Source organism: Dicentrarchus labrax, unplaced genomic scaffold, assembly GCF_905237075.1.
Source record: "Dicentrarchus labrax unplaced genomic scaffold, dlabrax2021, whole genome shotgun sequence".
Taxonomy (NCBI): Eukaryota; Metazoa; Chordata; class Actinopteri; family Moronidae; genus Dicentrarchus; species Dicentrarchus labrax.
This window is the reverse complement of record NW_026136714.1, coordinates 26919102-26940791: the sequence shown is the minus strand read 5'-3', so window position 1 is coordinate 26940791 and position 21690 is coordinate 26919102. Positions and strand designations below refer to the sequence as shown.

Below are 21690 nucleotides of genomic sequence, written 5' to 3'. Positions count from 1 at the left end.
ACAAAATTGTTTTTTTAAGTACCGGTTCGAGAACCATTAAAGCACTGGAACCGTTTAAAAAATACAGAGTAGGCACCGGTATCGGATAAAACCCAACCGATACCCAATCCTACATACGAGGTGAACATCATTTCAGTTTATGTGATTTGAGTACAGGTTATTGCAGCACAGCAGAAACATTTATTTTGTAGGGGAAAGAAACAAAAAGCTGTGTGTGGGCCCATGTGGAGCCTTGGCTTTATTATTTTACACTCTTAAATCAGTAGGCGCCCAACCTAACTCACTCTTGGTGTTTTGCGTTAATCGGGTGGTGGTGGCCTGGGATGGTATCAAATTCCCGGCCTGAATTATTGTCCCAGTCCGCCCCTGACAGCTATAGTTACTGATCAGGGTTGGATTAACTAACTCATCAGGGGGCCTGGGGCAATTTTTCTCTGCGGCCCGATTCTACTGTCTCTCTTGTTGTCGCTTTTTTCTTTCCCGCCCCTTTGTCGTTCACTTTCTTACCTACTGCCAATTACCAACAGGTGACATTGAGTGATACCTACAGCAACCAATCAAATGAAACAGCATGAACCAAGGACACAAATCTGTATATTCCTATTTAGTTTAGTTTACACTTTACAGTTTAATGTAACTACTTAATCAACTATTTACACTCTACTTTATTTATTATGAACTTATGTTAATCTCTTAGTTAACATTTCATCTTTCACTGCTTTTAACCTAAATTACTTTCAGTTTAATTGCATTACTGAATTATTTAATTAATTAATTGAAATAAGCATTTTTACTACAAATTAACTTGTTTTAACCCCTGTACTTTTACACCGGGCTACATACAGAATGGACAAACCAAACAATGGCTCTAGATAGGGCCTTTCACATATTTTGTGAGTTTTACAGTCACCGTAGTTTCTCCTACACTCTTCACAGTCCGTTCTAATTCCCAGGTTGTCAAATACAGACACGAGAGGTATTCAGTTAGTTGCAGTCTGCAACTTCACCAATAGATGCCACTAAATCCTACACATTGGTCCTTTAAATCAAAGCACCACTAACTTAATTAGTAAGTTAGTTTAATTACTTAAAAGTTGGGTATCGGTTGGGTTTTATCCGATACCGGTGCCTACTCTGTATTTTTTAAACGGTTCCGGTGCTTAAACGGTTCTCGAACCAGTACTTAAAAAAAAGAAACCCTTTTATTTCCAGGGCCAAATTGAACACATTAAGCACATAACATAACACACGTTGTCACTCACGCTGTTGAATGGCAACGGTGCTTGCTAGCCTACTTGACATGCATGATTTGCGGTTGGCATTAAATTACTAGACTTACCCGAAGAGGAAAGGCTGCTGTCATCATTATCATCTGTGATGTCCACCACCACACTGGCTGGGCTGGGAGTCTCTTCAATTTGTCCGGCGAGGCCGACACTGGCTGCGGCTGCTGAAGTGCTTGGCCTTGCCTCACATAGGTTATCAAACACGATGCATTGTTCGGCTTTAAATAAACTCCATGTGTCGCCAGATGTTTCATCAAATTTGACGTGTTATGTCCCTTGCATGCAATTGTTTTATGGCATCTGTTGCATGTCGCAGACTCTGCATCCTTAGATGTGAAATGCAGCCATACCTTGGAGCGTTTTGCCTTCGGCATCTTCATTGATCCTCTCACTATCAGTTCTGATCAACAAGTGTACTGAGTAGCAGGACTGACGTCACGCAAGTTGACACCGGAACACCAGGGGGCGGTAAAAAAAAAAAAGTCAGGCACCGAAATGTTCGTTCTTACTCGGTCTGGTTACTACCGTTTACGTCGGAACCGGTGCCCTATTGGTACCGCGTTTTGATACCCAACCCTACTTAATTGTTACTCCCTGCATTCTGCTACTTTGTGACAAGCTTGTGACTGTATATCTGTATATGAGAGTTGGAATGTAGCTCAGCTCCCTCTTCACAGGTACAACATCCCGAGGGACAGTGTGAGGACTCTGGTCATCTTGCTGCTCCTTTGCATTGAAACAAGCTATGGTTTGTGAGATGGTTTGTTTACATGATTATCAGGTTCAATGTCCAACCACAGGTGTAGACTCAAATCACACCAAAGTAGTAATAGAAATAAGGGCTGTTTTAAATGAACCGGATCATTTGGCTTTTATAAATAAGCCACATTTCTGTCATCCCCTCTCTCTGTCATGTCCATTGCTCAAGCTGTCCTGTATATATGTGCAAAATGGATGGATGGAGAAACCCATATATACACACTATGAGCAGAAAAGCCTTCAGTGCCGTTCTTTGCTCTTCTTTCAATGAGGAAATACTCTCCAGTTCTGATGTTACTGATGCTAGCATCGTCTACTAACATCTTTAGCAGTTGCCATTGTTGCAAATATGAACAGTGTCTTCACACGGCCTCACACCTTGCACCCACCCCTGTAGCTGCCAGTACTTCCTCAAAGTCGCCGATTGGTCTGGTACTCCTGTACCAGCTAGTCACATAGATTTAAACCTGGATAGATGGATTCTCTTGAGACTAGCTGCCTCACAAGGTTCGACATCACAGGGGAAGAACACACAAACATAATGATGGTTTAATGGAAGCCACTTTATTAGCTTAACACACACCCTGCAGCGAGTATTGTTCATGGATGTGGACATAAAAGCACAGACTGACATACTGACATCTCTCTTCATACACAGTGGATTACTAGTTACAAAGAACCACAGTATAACAATAACCAATGACATTATGGTCAAACACAGGGAACCAAAAGGAAACTGAATATCTAAAGGAGAAAGGAACACAGCCCAAAAACACTACTGATAAAGCAAGAGAGACAATCCAACTACACTCTATATGTTTCTTTCAAAATGCTTCATCTACAGCTAAATATACATCAGAGTGGCTTTACGTTGGCATTTCCAAGGTCAGACACATCACTGTAAATCTGATAACTTGTACAATATAGCACAGCTGCTACTGTATGGAAAGCACTACATAGACACTAGCATGCTCCAACAAAATAAAAGAAGGTTGTGTACTGGTAGAGGAGAGAATACAATAGAAGTGAATACACAGATAATGTGTCATATCCACCAGTCTTGGATGAAAAAGACCATTTTATTTGGTAAAGCAGTGGAAAAATGGTCCCAGTATACTCTTCAACCATTTATAATCTCTTCCAGTCATTTAAACTAATTCACATACAAAACTTTTCCAAGGAAATACACATCCCACAATATACAGTCAACACAAATTCAATCTCTGCCAATAAACTTTGATCAACAGCAACACGCTCATAAAATTCAACACACGATGATGTGATTTAAAACAGTTTGGTTTATGAGTTAACAACAACTGAATCATATACAAGATCAAGATCAAGATTCAATGTGTCCTGCTGGGGGGGGGGTCAGTTTGGTGTTTCTGCTGTTTGAGGGCTGAGCTGAGAAGGGAGCGCTACAGGAGCTTCTTAACTGGTCTGCTTTTCTTTGTCCAAGTCTTTGAGGGTTTTTAGAAGGCGAGAAGGGGTGAAGATTTCAGTTGATCCTGAAAGACACACAACAATGTATGATAACTTGTGAGAATAATCGTTATTTTTTTAACCAACCCAGTATCTCTGGGAATTACATCCATATTGGACAATTCCACACCTCACATTACATCCAGCGCCAACATTCGGTGCCATTTCAGGAAGTAGTGTGCCATAGCTACAGTAAATGTAGAGAGGCCTAAATTATGGGTTTGCATCCCAGCTGCCATTTTGACATGTAATAGTAGGGTAAACAGGTGTTACCAATGAGACTAATTAAGGTTCTCTTCCATTTAGTGTAGCAGAGCCTTTCCAGTGAACCAACCTGCACAACAGCAGCACCCTGACTCTGTTTGACCTGAATGGAACTGAACCATACATGCATATGTCATTGAACATAGGCTATGTTTACGTTTTAAGCTAGATTCATTTTTGAACTACCTCAGCAGATCAACTACAGCAAATGTATTCATTACTGTATGAATTTTAGCTTCAGGCAGGAATGAGAACCCAGAACTGAGTTAACATTTTAGCATCTCTGGTTCCCTCGTCTCAAAGTCGATGGGTTTTTTAAATGGGTATTGGTTAGTTGTCTGAGATAAGCGAGATAAGAGATTTTCACGTTTTGTTCTACGACATAAAATACATCAGTAAATCCCCCGGCTGTGAATTCTGAAGCTTTTACGTGTCTTCAAAATGACGTTTGCTAACAAGCTAAATGCGACTACAGAGGTTGTAGGTGACATTAAAACACAGAGTCCGCCTTTACAGCCTCGTTGTGTTTGCATTCTTGCAAACTGTTCTAACTCAACTTAACAACTTGTAGATTTTAATTACAAGATTTAATTACAAGTTGGAAGTTTAGTCGGTGGTGACGGAGAAGCCGTGCGACCATGGTGTAGTTGGTTTATAGCCTAAGGCTATTTTTGTACTTCTGGCGGTCAAGTTTACGTGTCAAGTGGTGTTCATTTGTGAAGATTATCTTGCTGAACAAAATGTTTAAGTATCATAAACCTTTGTTCGCAGCAGAGCTTCTTTTTTTGGAACAATCCTGTAGCCCACAGGCCACTTTATTTTCTGTGTCCTGTTCAGCTGACAGCAAGCTGATCAAATCTCCAGCAGCTGATTGCTCGCCGCACATTTGCTGTGCTCACCATTAGCCTTTGCATCTGCACTCACAATCCAATCACCACTGCCAGTCCAGCACCACACCCGCATCCATCGTCTTCTCATCAGTGTTGTTCATCTATGTAATTATACCTCTGCAAGGGAGGTTATATGTTCACTTTGTCGGTTGGTTTGTCTAAATGTACCATATATCAAACACTAGAAAGGTTTTAATGAATTTGGTGGAAGATTTGGCCTTGGGGAAAGACAGAAGTACAGAATTACATTCTACAGAACACTTGACTTGTATGTAGACATTATATGTTGTTGGTCATTCAGTTCTATCCTTATTTTTTACCTGTCTTTGTTCAGCTTTGTTGTGTTTGTATATCTATTTCTATCTTCCAATAAACTGTTTTCTGTGTAACACTGAGAGCAACTTAAAAACCGGGGTCGTACAGTGGCCAAAAAAGCTGATTCTGAGTCTGATATTCCATCCTGATGCCAAATGCTTATATTTCTATATGTTGCAGATATGCATATTTTATCCTGAGTGCATTGTACTTGCAAAAAAGTTTTGATCATGTCATGGCCATGGCTGTAGCTCTGTTTCTCTCGTTTTCCCCTGTCTGTCTCTGCCTCTGTGTGAGTGTATGAGCGTGGTCTCCTGCCTCACTCTGGCTCCTGGTTCTGTTCTCTCTGTACACCTGCCTGCTATCAAACAATCACGGCTGCCTTCATGAACTCTGCACACACAGCCAGTCCCTGCCCAATCATAGTTCTTGTCACGCTTTGTTCATGTTCTATGCTTCTTGTTTTGTAACTGCATGTCTAGTAGTCTGCTTGTTTTTGTCTGCCTGCCTGTCAGTAAGACTATAATCTGCCTGCCTTCCCGTCTCACATCTGCAGTCAGCCAGCCCTCATTCCCAGTTTTCTCTCTGCCAAGCCTTTCCTGAATAACTCATCTTCACCTCAGCTTCAGGCTCCAGGCAGCCACAATGTCATCATTCCACCATTCGTTCCGGTATTTTCAAAAACCCTCACCTAATCTGCTTGTCTAGCATCTGCATCTGGGTTCAGCCTCAGAATCGTGACAGATCATTAGTAGAATTAATAGAATTAGAAACAAACGTTCATCTTTGTATATATTGATGATCGCGCTAATCAGTAAAGACTCACAGCTATGATTAGTTAGGGTCCAACATGTTGTGTGCCATCTGTAGTGTATCAATATTTTCTTACACCCCTACTATGGATAAGTGAGAATGATTACTAACATAATTGCACTGCTTGCTTATGGTGTAACAACATAAGTGGTCCTGGCAGCACTCACTTTTAGTTTAACATTCAGCCCTTTACCAACAAGTCAGCAGAGAGACATTACCAAAGATCAACTAGCATGACATTCAGAGACAAATACAGTGACATTTCTTCCTGTTAGGTCAGGGCTGCACAAGGGAAAAACAGTGTCAAAGATATGTGTTGGAAAAAGGAACTGCGCTACTCCAGATAGACAAAAGGAAGATGAAGAACAGTGGCAGTGCAGGGAAGCAAATCACAGCGATGGTCCTGGAGGGTATAAAAAGGGAGGCGAGGCACAACACACACAGTCACACAGGAAGATGCATGAAGAGACATTCAATGAAAAGTTATAGATTCCTGTTGTAATGAACTGTGGTTTGAGGAAAATGAAATCCCCTGGCTTTATAAAACCTCCAAACAACACTGCTTGATAAAAAAAAAAAAAAAACTGCATGGATTGCACACTACTAACAAGGTTGTTTTCTTGAATTACCAAATTTGACACTAAATGAAACACAAAACAAATATTTTCTTTTATATTAGGAACGCATGTCTTCAATCAGGGTTAGTGGTTGTTCTGATCGACTTATGTACTACGATGTTGCAGTATCTAAGGCAGGTTTTTGGCTCTTTGTTCAGCTTACCTGACTATGGTGTAGACGGCTGTAGTGCTATATGACAATCTACCAAAAACACTGACGTACTCTCGCATGATATAGATATGAAACACCAGGACTGGGGTCAGTTATTTCACAAACAAAAAGGCAGCATTTGAATGTCAGTGAAAATCATTGACAACAAACACTGCAGGGGTCAGTGGTTGAAAGGTAAGATGCTGGGGGAACACAGGGATTCACACATCATTTTGTATTTACTTCCAAACTTCTTTTCATTCTGCAGGCGGCTCCTCTGTGCCTTCTGGTGCAGCGTTGGGGTCCAGGAAGTCTGGGTGCTGTAGTTCCTTTAGGTACTTAGGCGGGGTGAGAATGTGGGTGGCACCTACGGGGGGTAAAAGCCTTAAAGGTCAGCAAGGACTGAATTCTGGACGGAAGTTTGTTTATTATGTAACTATGTATTTTTTTTACAATGGTCACAACACAAATAAAACCACTGAAGTCTTCTTGAAAAGATACAAATTGCTGTCAAATCAGACTGAGAGGTCAGTATGACCACTGAAATCTGAATTGCAGATGATTTTGCAGATCCACTTGTTCTCTTCTCCTTCCTGTATACCTGACACAGCATCCATTCCCTGAGAGTCACAACAGCATATCAGCTCTCACAGAAAATGTGATTAATTTCACAGACGTTCTGCTGTATCCGCTGCACAGGGAACATAAATATAAGATTTCCAAACAGACACATCAACAAGATCCAAAATGTCAGGAGGATTTATCCAGCTTTTATCCATCCAAACAGGGCCCAGTTGTTCGGAAGTAATCTGATCAGATTGGATCCAATCTTGAAAATGACTTCTTAAAAAGAAAAAAAGGATTATGTAATCTAGTTTTGGTTTTGATCTGTATCAAACCTTCAATGTGTGTTGTTCACAACTTTTTAGTAGAATTGGGATTCCAAAACATCGGGATTATCCTGATCCCAGCGAACGGGTGGATGCAGGGCTTTCAGGAACGATGTAAGACTTTAGAATTGGTCAAATGATAAAACATACGTATCATGTAGTATACATGCATTAATTTGTATTTTGCATTTTATTTGTTTAACCATTACAGTGATAAAGTAGATAAAGTAGACATTAAGCTACCTATTAAGCCATTCAGTACAGAAAGGTAATTACATTTAAACTTTCATTAAGCACTTATATATTAATACACATTAATATGTATTAATTACACTGACCGACCAAAGTAGTTTCTAACAATTGCATCACTTAAATGGTAAATTGATTGTACTTATATAGCGCCTTTCTAGTCTTTCGACCACTCAACTTATTGCACGTCTAGTCCATCCCTCACTCTGAGAGAACACCAGACGCCTGTCTGGGTCTTCAGCAGGCTACGGTGCATCAAAACCTCATCACAGAGAGGGACATTGATCCTAGTAGCTATGCTGTGCAGTACTATGTATAACTAGTATTATGTTGCACACTTCCTGTTCTTCCACTTGCCTCTTCAGAAATCCATTTAAACTTTCAATAGTATATCTTGAAATGAGCAGTGTGGAAGTGTGCCTGCTCAGGTGTGTTTGGTGCAAAAAAAGGGGTCCTCTAACCTGGCTGCGTCAGATGGTTTGTTACATAGAACCATCTGGGAAGTCATCTGTGTTTGGAAAAAGGGCAGACACATTTAAAAAATACTTGGTGACTGGATTAATTTGTCAATCATCGTCTATCACGTGCAAACTTCAGCCAATCAGATCAAGTCAAACTCTTACAGAAGTCAGTTGGGAGAAGAGTAAAAACATGTTTTCCATGGAGAAAAGCCCTCAGTGCTGTTCTTTGCTCTTCTTTCAATGAAAAAATATTCTCCAGTTCCAATAGAACTGATGCTAGCAGCATCTACGCAATCCTCTTAATCAGCTGCCATTATTCTTTTTGAGCGAACAGTCGTTGTTGTCACACACACCTAGCGTCAAACCATGCCCACAGCACAAGCCGTAGCTGGCAGTAGTTCCTCATAGTTTGGTTCATAACCACTGTGGTTGGACACAAGTACATAGCTTGAAGCCTGGCAAGATGCAGTCTCATGTGATCTTGCGAACCCAGCTGCCTCACAAGGGGTCATTAGCCATGGTAGAAGTGGATAGACACTGTCTCTTAATATTATGCAATCCGGTTGGTTGGGCCCAGGCACCTTCACAGCACAGTTTGTGATAAAGTTGGATGTTGATGCTGTTTTTCCCCTTCTGTTGTCGTAAACTCCCAGTTCCTCTCATGAGGCGCTATCCTAGATCTATTGGGCATGTTCCCCAAAAGTAAAACTTTGCACTTGGTCTGGACAATCTAGTCATCTTTTGGAAATGAAACTATTTGATTGACCTAGCTGGTCAATGCAAGTGATTTGTCTGCTCATATATTGTTACCAAATGCTTAGAAACACAGAGCAATGAGGAGCTGTTCTTCCACAGAAAGACTGTGACTTCTTTGGTTTATCTGCAGTTCTTTACTAGTCTACATTGTGATATGTAGCCCCCTTTAGAGCTAATCTTGAAGAGTTTGTATCCAGATCAGGGTGATCCAATCTAGTGTTTCTTTGAATAACGGACACAAAAGTAAAATGGATTAGCTGATCCTGGATAGTAAAATATGGGATTTTCAAACCCAGATAGTTCTGATCCAGATTAAACTTCCTGATATTGCCATGCTGAATCAAACATGCTATTGACAGCTCTCTACAGAAATATATAATGAATATTATAGTAGAGTGAAATAGTGAGGTAGAAAAACATGTTAAACATTAAGCAGCAATTTCATTTTTTAAAATACTTTACTAGCCAAAACCTATCTTCAGAATTCGTTCTAATAATGCATTTTGACTGTATGATAGAGAATGTTGTTATAACCCTGAGATCGTACGTGCATTTTCTGTGTATTTGTGTAGGTGCTTGATCTCCCCTGTGCTTGTGTTGTGGATCCCTCTTTCTCTGCTGTGGTGCCTGTGTGTGATGGGTTGCAGGTGAATTTGGTTGATTGAATGATTGACTGTGTGAGTGTGTAGGTTGTTCCAGGGAGCTGATTGGTTCCAGTCTCCAAGCTTGCGTTTTAAAAGGCTGGCATTCCCCAGCTCCTGCAGGTGTTCGTCTCTCTCCTCGCAGCCAGACTGCCAGCCAGCATGTTTCTGTGGTAAATGTAATAGATCTGCTGACTAATGTAACAGCATGGATTTAGTAGTGGTGGGTAGCATTTGTATTTGACCCTTTTTCTCCTGGTTTTAGTAGTTTGGGTGATTTATCTTACTTCACTTTAGTTTCTTTTCGTTCATTGTTAGCTCGCCCTGAAGCTAAAAGATTCAAATAAATAAAAGAAAATGTATTGCTTTATTGCTGGTGGGTCTTGGGAGCTGGGAAGATGTGAGTCATGTTGTGCCAGGGTTCCCTAGGCTAGTAAGTATAATAGAATATAAAGGGGTGACTTGACTAATTTAGTTGGGGGACTTGCGAAAACACAGATTTACCCTTTAGTCCAATTAACTCACCGATCAGTGCCTCCCACTTGCCATTGGCCTGGGTGACCTCGTACACACAGCGCATCTCGCTGTACGTCACCCCTCCAATAATAAAGACGATGATCCTGGGCCCTGTCTTCATCTCTGTGGGGCCCCTGTTCTTGTGCCAATTACCATAGCGAGCACTGCGAGAGTTAAAGCAAGGAAACATTTAAAGGTAGTGATTATTTCCAGTGCAAGTAGATTTTTTTATTTTATTTAAGTCGATATTGTAAGACTCTTATTTAAATATAAGATTTTACAATTTATAACAATGGCTTGAATCTACTTCATTTTATGTTTTTAAGTTACTGAAGTCATTTATTGAAGTAATGTGCTACTGGAAGTAGGCAGCATGCATTGAAAAACTACACACCTTGATGGAGCGCTGACTTTGGAAGATACTTGTCTCTGGGAAATGTAAGGGTACTGCTTGGGGTCAAGTTTGTCCTCAATAGCGTCCTGTGGGAAACACATAAGTTTCTACTGTTGACACAAGAAACAGTCTCACTTACAGGTTTCACAAAAAATACTCTTTTAGTATGGGAAGGTGGAGAATAAAATAATCCTTGTACTCCTGTTCCGGGTTGCATTTTAACTATTGCAAAATTACAGGATGTGGTCTGTACCGGACATGGATATTCAGCAGGACAAACCCAAAAGAGAGCTGCACCTATGGATATAGCTGACATTACAGCTCTTCCTCTCCTGATGGCTTTTATTTTTTTATTATCATATTGGTTTCCAAACAGGTCTACATGTTGGTGTTAGCATGTTTATATCTAGCGGATACCAAAAACGTTTGTTTATAGCATGTTAATAACATTTTTAAAAAGTAACAAGATTAGCAGCTCTCCTTGTGGAAAAAACTCAGGAATCCCCTTTCAAAATACAAGGGTGTCGCTCTGGACTGGATTTAAAATACCCAGAGGCCCATAAAGTTCCATGAAAACAGAATGTTTTTGAGGCTGAAATTATTTTTGGGATGCGGGTGGAAATTTACCCCTATAAGCTCTTGAGACAGTATTAAACTTACTGACCAGTGCAGGTCATGTTAAAATCACCCAACCTCCCATAAGAATAAATCCTGTCCTAAAAGGGCTCAAGCCTTATGTATGGGAAGTGAGCTTGTGAACACAAAATGTGTCACAAAAATCCATCTTACCAAATATGCAATCAGTTTTTAAATGCTATTGTTCAAATGTTAGAGCAAGGCACAATAAGGTAAATCACTAATGTCAAGGAGAGTATGCTTCCTGCAAGAAAAGGGTTTGTCTTGTTTGACCAATTACCATACCATAGTGGAAGATCTTATCACTCGGTTTAAGAAAAATTACATTTTAGGATCAGAACTTACAATGTTTTAAATTGTTATAATACATCATCACACATACTATATATTTAACAACCACAGGTAAGCATCTTAAAGCAGCAACATGCTGTAAAACGCTACCTGTGGTAGATAAAGATGTAGCATTAATCCCTAATATTTGTGTGTAGTCACACTGCATACGGCACGATAAAGGCACATAAGAAGTACCTCAATGAGATCCTTGACGAGAGGAGTCCACCTGGAGAGCTGGTAGGTCTGCTCACTGATTCGCTCCTTACGATCGGGCTTCTTGGCTTTCTTGATGGTTCCCTGTGAAGAAATGAAATGTGTCAATTTTACATGTCAGTCTCGAGTTATTTAGGCTCATATTAAGCCTAATAATATAACCCCCTGCTACCCCCAAAATGCTAAGAATGTAGTCCGTCTGATTTCAAAAAGTAGAGTGTTCTACAGTGTGGGGGCTCGAACAGCCCGGTCACCTTTAGCTGGGATATGGGAACATCCAGTAGAGCTGCATCCACTTATCTCAGAGAACGCCAGGGAACATAAGATCTAAGTAAATCCATTATATAATTTGGAGCAAGGCCATTTAACACTCTAAAAGGATTATTAATTTTCAAATCAATACAGAATAAAACAGGATGGCCAGTGTAAGTTGGATAAAACACGAGTCATGATCATATTTCTTTGTGGCTGTTCAAGCAAGTAAATGAAAGCATGGATAACAACATCACAACATCCACTTGAGCATCTGCAACAAATATTAAGGCAAAATTTCTAGCAGCCTGCTTCATATTTTAAGTAAAGGGGCTGACCTTGCTGTGAACCAGACTGGTAGAGTTTGTTGGACCAATGGTTATAATCTCCAATTTATCATTTACCAATTTAAGTTTTATTAGTCAAGTAAGAACGTAGAAAATGTAGAGCTTGGAGCAGAGGTTTCTAGGTTTCTAGATGGTGCAAAAACATTGAATAATAGTGTCAAAACAGCCCTCAAATCTAAAAGCAAGAGGACTGAGCAGTCACCCTATCTGTTTACTGCTAAAAGTAGGTAATTGGAGACCTTGATAAGAGCTGTCTCAGTGCAGTTGCAATCTTCAAAACTCTGAGGCCCACATCCATGCACAAAACATGCTTTTACAGTGAGAAGTTAGCAGTTCAGGTTGGTGAACTAATTTTGGTGAACATGCTTAAAGAACAAGCAACTTGAGGAACCATGCTGTTATATTATACATATAGTAGAAAGTAAGAAGAGAGGTGTTTCTTGACATCTTCATAAGTGTTAAGAACCTGGTGGCAACCTGCTCAAGATTAAGGTTCATATGGTTCACGATAAGACAATGAGGTCCTGGGCCAGGACAGCTCACCTCAGAGACAATGGGAATACCCATGTGGGCCATGTTGGAAATGATGTCACTCTCCTCTGGTGGAATGTTGGCATGCTGAAGGAGTTTACACAGGTTCTCCTCAGTCACACCTGACACACACAAAGACGCACAAACACATGCAGCATAGACTTTCAGTTTATCCAATACACACATGCATGACAGCATATACATTTACATATACAAAATAATGCATGCAAACGCAAGGAAACCTGAAAATGGATTAACACCAAAGAAACAAAAGAATAAAATATGAATGCAAACACACTTAAGATTCCTTTAAAAGATTCTGACTGGGCTGTTTAGACATTTCCTTCCTTCCAAATGCACAGAACAGTGGATAACTGACCGTTCTTTAGAAAAATGTAGAGCAGGATGATGCGTATCTTGTCAGACACACTGACATTGGTGTCCAGTAGAACTGGTACAATGAGCCTCATGGGATCCTTGATCTTCTCTCCCTCTGCATCAATGCCCATTGCCAGATCCTGAAACAATGAAGGAGAGAAGAGGCCAAAGCTCAACACAAGTTACATCTTAACAATACATAGGATCGAACGTTTCTGTGTAGAAATCTAGCTTAGACATAAGAGGAATGTGGCTGCAGTTAACTCCAGAAGGGTCAGCAGGAAGTTGTTATATCCCAACAACAATGTGTTGTATCATGGTGTGTGTTCAGATTTTACTGCCTTATGACTTCAACTACTATTCCAACTGTTGACTTTTGGTACACTGGCATGCACCTGTCCCTGTACCTGACCTCACTCTTGACTCCAGCACAACCCACTGACATGAGACTGATACCAGTCTGGTGGGGAAAAAAAGCAAATAAGCATACTTCCAACCCAACATGCTGCCATTGGTTTCTTATATTGGAATGCCACATTGCTGGAAAGACTAAATATTGTCCCGAAGCAGATTCAGTCTCTCCTTTGACAAACATATTAACAATATTACAAAGATTCATTGCCAAGATTCATCCTATTCTTCCTGTGGCTGATGCTGAAACACTATTATAATACACTTTTCTCTGGCTTACCTAAGTCAACTATAAGCAAACTACAGCTTGTACAAAATACTCCTGCTAGGATATTAACCATAACTAGAAAATTTGACCATGTTACCTTATGTTCTTATTTCATAACATTGGCTCACTGTATGCTTCCAAGATTCTACTTTTGCTAGCTCATTCTTAAGTAAACTCAAAACTCATATTTTTGCATCAGCCTGCCCTAAATTCTAAGAAAAGAGCAAACCTGACTTGACACTGGTTGGTGTCAAGGTAGGTTCCCGCCCTTTTGACATTGTTACACAGTCTAGAGACAGATCTAACTATATAATAGAGAGGTTTGTGTGTGTGTGTGTGTGTGTGTGTGTGTGTGTGTGTGTGTGTGTGTGTGTGTGTGTGTGTGTGTGTGTGTGTGTGTGTGTGTGTGTGTGTGTGTGCGTGCAGGTGCGCAAGTGTGATTTACTTGTTCTACACGACAGAGTTTGTCCACAGTGCCCTGGTAGCGATTCATACAGTCCTCAGCCAGGTGGAGATGGGTTGAATACTGAGGTCAGTCAGGAGAGATACTGTTAGTGAATTTGACACATACCACCAGCGTGAACCTAGTGCTAGTTCTGGGCTCGTGCTTGTCCTGGTTCAGACTTGGTTCATTTTGAAAACCTTCTAAGAAACGGTTTGCTTTTCCACAGGATAGAGGCCCACGTCATTAAGTCACATACCTAACATTTGCAACTGTTACCAAGGTTACACTAGTAGCTTGGTAACATTACCCAAACAAGCATAGCTACTGTTATTAACCCCAAATGAAACATTAAAGTTATGAAAGAAACATTGAGAAATTTGTAGCTTGCTAAACAACTAAAAAAAATACAACGCTGGCAGCCCAGCCCCTGTTGTATGCAGTTCTCGGTTCTAGATCAGCAAAGTGTCGGTGCAGTGCTGGAAACAGTTTTAGTTTGGTTTGATTGTCGTATGCAAAGAACTGGTTAACAATTAGACAACGGCCCAGAACCAGCACTCAAACTGCCTTGGTAGAAAAGGGGTAACAGAAAACACACTCAGCTGCAAACAGTATTGAAAGAGTCATGTATTATATGTACACCTTGGGAAATAATGTTCTGAACATCTGTGTTCTGTGTTAGTATCAAATGTCATAGATGGTGTTATTTTCTTTTCTTGCTGATTAATTGTTAAAACAGTTACAGTTAGATTATTCAAGTGTCTGTACATACATGCACATGTGACATTCGAGTGTCAACAATGTCACAGTATCAGATTTTTCAAAAATGTAAATCGACCTTTAACCTGGCCTTTCTAACTCAATAAGTGATACACTAACTGCACTGACAAAAGTTGTTTTTAGTTTAATTCCCACTTGGAAAGAGGCAGCCCCTTGTGGTGCTTTGGATAAAAACACATAACAATATCTACTAAATACAGTAGCATGGCATTCTGTAACTGTATATGTGCAGTAACACTTCAGCTCCTACCTTGCTGAGCTCCTTCTGATACTGAGGCATCTTCTTCAGCATCTGAGACAGTTCCTTCATGGTAGTCTGAAAGGCAGATGAGTGATATACTTCAGTGATAAAAATACATTCATCCTCTTTACATTAATAAAATATCTTCAGTGGTGGTGTTAAAATTATATTTACTTGAGTACTTTATTATGCTTACTCATCAAGGAATGCAAAGTTTGTCATACACTCTAGTTCTGTATTAGATCATAAAGTGCTAAACCTTCCCCAAAAATGTGAAGGTAATGTTATGACCTTAATGTTCAGTGTCATTGGTTTTTGATTTAATATCACCACAATTTGATGTGAAACTTAAATTCACTCCTAATTTCCAGCAGGTTAAGCAGCTGGACAGATGTTTGGAGGAGGCACCTCTAGCATGTCCTGTTCATCTTTTGTGGCATGAATAAGTAACAGCACACCGGGTTCTTTTGGGGCTTTAGTTTTGTTGTTAGCTTCACAACACAGTGAAACTGGCCATGCCATGTTCCAACACCAAAATCTAACCTGACTTTGGAGCGTTATTCGGCCCCCTTCCCAAAATGCTAGCACAACATGGTTGGTACCAATTGATGTGTCATATCTAATTTCATATGATAAAGTATTTTCACTCTAGCTTTAAAACAAAGCTTGCTACAGAAAAAGGTAAGGATAATGGGGTGGCCAATTAGATTTCAGGGGTGGCCAGTTCTAACAAGTTTTAACAAGTTTAAGTGGAGACTAAATTCTCAGATATACACACCATCAATGTATTCTAGTGTTTTCTAAAATTAAAGTTCAGTACATCTGCACGATACTTTGTCTCTCTGTCCACCTTTATGTGACTGTGAGAAGGACAGCTGGAAGCAGAAACACAGTAACAGATCCTGAAACCGGAGCAGAGTGATAAAGTGTGTCCTCTACCTTTTCTCCAGTGTTCAACTTTTTGCTGGCAGAGAACTCTTTCAGAGAGCGAGTCACAGCCCTGTGCAGACAGAAAAGGACAAGAAAATAACGTGTCGATAAATGAAAAGTGAGACGGCTCCCTGTGCTGTGATAGACAGCTTTATGACACAGCTGCAGGTTTGTGACAGAGGAAGTTGCCCATGTGGTTGTTTATCCGCGCCACAAGTGTTTGTATTTGAGTCAGAGCCACTTACGTTGACACCTCAGCGATGTGTTTGTGTCTCAGAGTCAGCCACAGGTCGTCATCCTCATCCAGCACTACCTCCTTCAATCTCGTCTCTCCCATCCCACTGGTCTCAAACCTGACAGACAGACAGAGAGGTTGACAGACTGTATGTGTGTATCTTAGAAAGAGAGTCTGTTTGTTAAAGTAAATACAATAATATGCCAGTGGGAATTAAATGTTTTTCTAATGCAGATCGACACTAAAGAATTTTTCATCTTTCTGTAGTGCACAGTAATACAGTTTAAAACAGTTAGTTTATTGAAGCATTTTTCAGAATTAAAGCAGCAGTAGGTAACGAAAAAGAGAGTTGAGTCTCATTCCTCTATCTTTCTTGATAAAGAAAGCAATTTTTTTTTATCAAAAAAGATAATTGCTCTTATTGGTTGTTTTCGTTCAGGCCCGGTGGGTTCTTGTAAATGCCATTAGGAGCACCAGGAGGAGCCAGAGGAACCAATTTTTTTTTAATACTGATTATCTGTGTCATTTACTACTGTCAGGATCAAGTTTCATTTAAGTTAAAAAAAAAAAAATTAATTTACCTACTGCAGCATTAACCTGATGTTGGGGAGTGAAGCTGAAGACAGTGTCACCAACGAAATACACAACCCAAACTAAGCGAACAACAAAATAAAATAAAAATATTAAAAAAAGAGGAGCACTGAGCCTTTACCCGTAGACGTCGTTCTCGATGCCCAGCAGGTCGTAGGCCATGGCCTGCAATGTGAGCTCATGCAGGAGGGGTGACACAGGGTCAAAGCCACGATCCAGAATGAGCAGCTGAGTACGAGACTTGTCTGGACCCTGCAGGCATCAGAACACACTCAAACACACTGCGCACAAGGTGAAGGACTGATATATTGTACTTGCAGTTTGTCATTCAATATTGCTAAATTACACAGGATCCAGTTAAGTCTGATCTTTTGCCAACCACAGACTTCCCATCATTTTAAGAAACATAACATGTGTTAAATGAATAATTTATTCAGAATAATAAGAGGCCATAGTTTTAACTACTAATGAATTTCTCTATTTGAAAGGGTCTGTAAGCAATCAAGTAATCATTTAGCTCCACTTCCCTACCTCTCCCATGGTGGGGTCATCAGCCTTGTAGCCGTCCAGCTTCTCTTGAAGCATCTGAGCCAGAACCGCACAGTCTTTGTACTCCCTGAACCAGCACACACACACACACACACACACACACACACACACACACACACACACACACACACACACACACACACACACACACACACACATACAGCACCGTACAAAAATGTTTTTTTATCCTGAACATGCTGATGATCACTGTTAGTTACACTACTAGTAGTGACACTACTAGTCATATTACTTTTCTCTCACTCCCCACAAAATTGGTAATTGTAAATGTAAGTTTCTATTTAGATCAGTAGGAGAGTGACAACAAAAACAAGGTTGTAACTAATTCTTTTTGGGGAGGTAACTGTGATGTTATTACTGAAATGTATTAGTAATTAGTTACACTACTAGTTACTGGGAAAGTGATATTATTACTTTATTAGTACTGTTATTAAACTGTACCTAAAGTTTTACAAACTCATTCAAACATGAACTTAAAGCAGTTGAGTAGAGATGTCCAGTGGTATAAAACATATATTACAGAGAGGGTTCTTCAGTGGTTCTGTGTAGAACTCTATAAGGACTCAAATATCCCTGTAATTTGTCAAATCAGACTAAACACCTGAAAAACTGAATGCAAAACCCAACTCATGATGTTATACTGCTATTCTGGAGTAGTACTCCAGTAAACTGGCTGGGCTTCATGCTATATGGAACTTTTTTACCAGGGGTACAGGGTTTTCCCATGTTTAAAGCCTAAAAGGCCATAACATGAGCATCACCCAGTTACTGTTGGAAATAAAATGAACAGTGTGAACAGCCATCCACAAAATGTAATTTGGTAGTGACTGGAAATGTAAAAAGCTAGTGAATGAAAATATTGTTTCTATTAGAGGGGAGAAATGGGTGGAAGACATTGTGAGTTTATATTAATGGGGTAATTTAGAAATTAAGGAAGCTCAAAAAAAAGCCCATTCCAAATAAAGGCCTGCTTCACTCTGTAGTTGTGGTTAAACTGCGATGGGAGTGTAATATTTCTAAGAAACATGTCAATATGACGAGAGGTCTGTTCCTGCAAAACTTGATGATATCACCTATCACACCAATGCTATTATAAGACTAAAAGCAAAACAACAACAAAAAAAGACTATTTAAATGGGCTTCCTTTGCTGTCTCACCCTCTGTATCGGACTCCAGGATACTCTTTGAGAGTGTTACAGAGGGTGGCGAGCTGCTCAGCGCAACGCTCCAGCATGTTGTTCTTCACGTCAACCTTGAAGGGGCTGTAGAAGTCCTGAAAGGCATCGATTTTATCCAGGGAGAAGACCTGGACACAGAGGACATGACAGAGAGACTAAATGAGGTCCAGTCTCACCTTCATAAATGTACGCATTGATATACTTTATTATACTCAGCAGAATTTTAGTGTTCTGATGATCTTAATGCAATAAGAAAGGAAATAGGAAATAATAGTTATCTGGGCTTGATCCCCTCTAAACATATATACAAATAATCAGCTTGAAGCAAAAATGTGTGTCAGTTTTCCAGCAAAAAAATAATATTTTTTACATCAAAATAATAATTCTTATAATTTGAATATGTAAATAATGTCGTCTTCTTCTTCTCTGGGTGGAGAGGGACTCAAAATTGATTAATGCTACACTGGTTGCCTATATGGGGCAACCTTAACCTGATTGATCCAATCAGCAAGGATGGATTTATTATCGGTTATAATATACCATATTCAGCTTTGATAAAGAGTTTTAGTCTTTTATGATGATCTAAATGATTAAAGCTAAATAATAAATCCAAATTTATTGGCCATCAGAAGCTTGTGTCGCACAGTATTGGAACTGGCACTCAAAAGCTGACACTAATTAAATCCATACACACACTAACACACGTATACATGCACCCATCTGTTACTGACTCCATCACATGATAAAAATCCTTGCGCTTTCTCTTGTCACACATCTTATCTGCGCTCCCATTGGCTGCAGAGCATGAGCACTGGTTCCGTCAGCCAATGAGGTAAAAGGATGAGTGGAGGGAAGGGGGGTAGGGCTGGTATGATGTGTCCCTCCCTCTCCGGATTAAAACTGCAGGACAACAGCAGAGGATTGAAGGCTAATGCTGATCCAACACAAAATGCAGCCGGTGTGGTCCTCTTCACCACTGTACCTCCCTCCGTTCAGGAACTGTGTCTGTATCGCACAGCAAGGTGGCTGCTGTTTTCCTACCTTTATATTCTAATTTAGGCTTTTCTTTCAAAGTTGCCAACCCACTTGGCCAACAGAGCACTGGATAATTCTTCTGATGAATACTTTCAATAATGCCAATGTTTTTTAAGTTGACAGGAAGGATGTTGCTCCCACAATATCCACACATGCTGACCACAGTGTGGTTTAAGTATGGTTACAATTGTGCAGCTAAAAAATCCATAGTCACATTGCACTTCCCCTCTGCTCTATTGAGTTTTTTAGTGTCCTTCAGATAATTGTTTTGGTTTTATGTTCTAGAACTTTACTGTTTAAGTTCAGTCTCAGTGCCCTTCTTCAGTGAAAAAGCTCTGATAAACCCACTGTATACTACTTGTCCATCACCAAACAGCAGACTAGCTGATGAACGCAGTGAAGCATTTAGGAGCTAAAGAGTCGATAAAGAAAATATATTTTTCTCAGGAGTTTCAAGAGGTCTCACTGAGAAAGACAAAAAAAAAAAACTCATTTGTGTACAAGATTTAATGATATTTGTTCTCAAATCAATAATTCATGCGCACAATTTAGCAAAAGTTTCACCTTAATGCCATTAGTCTGGTCTTGCGTCTACCCGGCACACTGTGATCACTTGGGTTTTATTTTGATCTTGGACTACGACATGTGGACACACTTCAGGTTTTGGCTGTTAAACACAATAATGTTATCTTTGAGATCCCTTAAGGGACCAGTGTTTAGGATTTAGTGGCATCTAGCAGTGTGGTTGCTGCATCCCCCCCCCTTCCAAGTGTGTAGGAGAGGGTACGGTGGCTGTGAAACTTAAACTGAACAGGAAAAGGCCCTATCTAAAGCCAGTGTTTGGTTTGTCCTTTCTGGGCTACTGTAGAAAAATGGCAGTTCAACATGGTGGACTAACTTTGTCATCTGAACATTTTGATCTATGGGGGCCTGTGGCGGCCAAAGGGGCCCACACAAACCACTTTATTTGCTTGTACTTTGGGATGCTTGCAAACAGCTGTCCAGCTGTGTTCACCAACAGCAGCAGTAACACTGGATTATATTTAATATGTGTATCAGGGATGCTGTAATTTAAACAGAACATGTTGTAGTCACGGTGATCAGCTTGTGTACCAGAGATCTGTGCATGGCACACAGAGGATGCAGAATGACCAAAATGTTCATATAGTTCCTTTTGTGATACAGTACACACACAGGATTCAAATAATAACAATAACAATGAAAACAAACTCCATTCAGAGCAACAAGAGAGAAGCAGGTTTATCTGCAGATGTTAAACAGAGTTGACTGAAATACTTCCAAACCTCGTCCATCGTATCAGAGGCTGGTGGTTCGAGCCGCTGCCACGGTCTAATCCCAGTCTAGACAGTGTCTTACCTGAGATTCATAGGGCAGAAAGGCGATGTGGATCTCAGTCAAGGCCTTCATGGCTTTGGAGGCGCGGGATTTGGTCAGCAGTCCAAACAACGAGTCGGGGATGGCTGTCGAGATTCACATAAAAACATGGTAACTGAGAGAGTTAGACAAAAGAATGTTAACATTATGTCAGTCTTGAATGTTGTTACTTTCTTAAATTTGAATTTGAATCTACCAAATATTAGTAGAGAAAATAGGGTCTTTTCCTCTTAACTAATGTTAGACATACAGTAAAAGTCAGTTTAATACTCACAGGGAGTGCTACATAACCTGTGAAATGAGTTGTAAAATGTCTTCTGTGACTCTGGAAGAACTTTGTTGAGTCTGATAAAAAAAAACTCTAAATATATAACTAAATGTATAAAAAAACTTAAATATAAAACCCCCACCACCTTATACATAAAATCTGAGTAATTTTTCTT

General features: G+C 40.0%; 1 protein-coding gene across 2 annotated transcripts in view; it reads right to left on the bottom strand.

Annotated features, from left to right (window-relative positions):
* Positions 1–2587: 2587 nt before the first annotated feature.
* Positions 2588–21690, bottom strand: part of stxbp1b (syntaxin binding protein 1b) — a 34512-nt gene continuing 15409 nt past the window's right edge. Inside the window, exons 6-20 of one of the 2 annotated variants that reach the window (XM_051422314.1) lie at positions 21230–21333; positions 18797–18945; positions 17604–17688; positions 17194–17324; positions 16492–16599; positions 16256–16316; positions 15326–15391; positions 14299–14379; positions 13176–13314; positions 12809–12918; positions 11649–11750; positions 10485–10570; positions 10100–10254; positions 6821–6944; positions 2588–3553 (exon numbers count right to left, since the gene is read on the bottom strand). In XM_051422314.1, the coding sequence (XP_051278274.1) occupies positions 6835–6944; positions 10100–10254; positions 10485–10570; positions 11649–11750; positions 12809–12918; positions 13176–13314; positions 14299–14379; positions 15326–15391; positions 16256–16316; positions 16492–16599; positions 17194–17324; positions 17604–17688; positions 18797–18945; positions 21230–21333 (1487 nt within the window). In that variant the 3' untranslated portion in view covers positions 2588–3553; positions 6821–6834. The remainder of the gene's footprint in view (positions 3554–6820; positions 6945–10099; positions 10255–10484; positions 10571–11648; positions 11751–12808; positions 12919–13175; positions 13315–14298; positions 14380–15325; positions 15392–16255; positions 16317–16491; positions 16600–17193; positions 17325–17603; positions 17689–18796; positions 18946–21229; positions 21334–21690) is intronic. The other variant, XM_051422315.1, reaches the window with a different exon arrangement.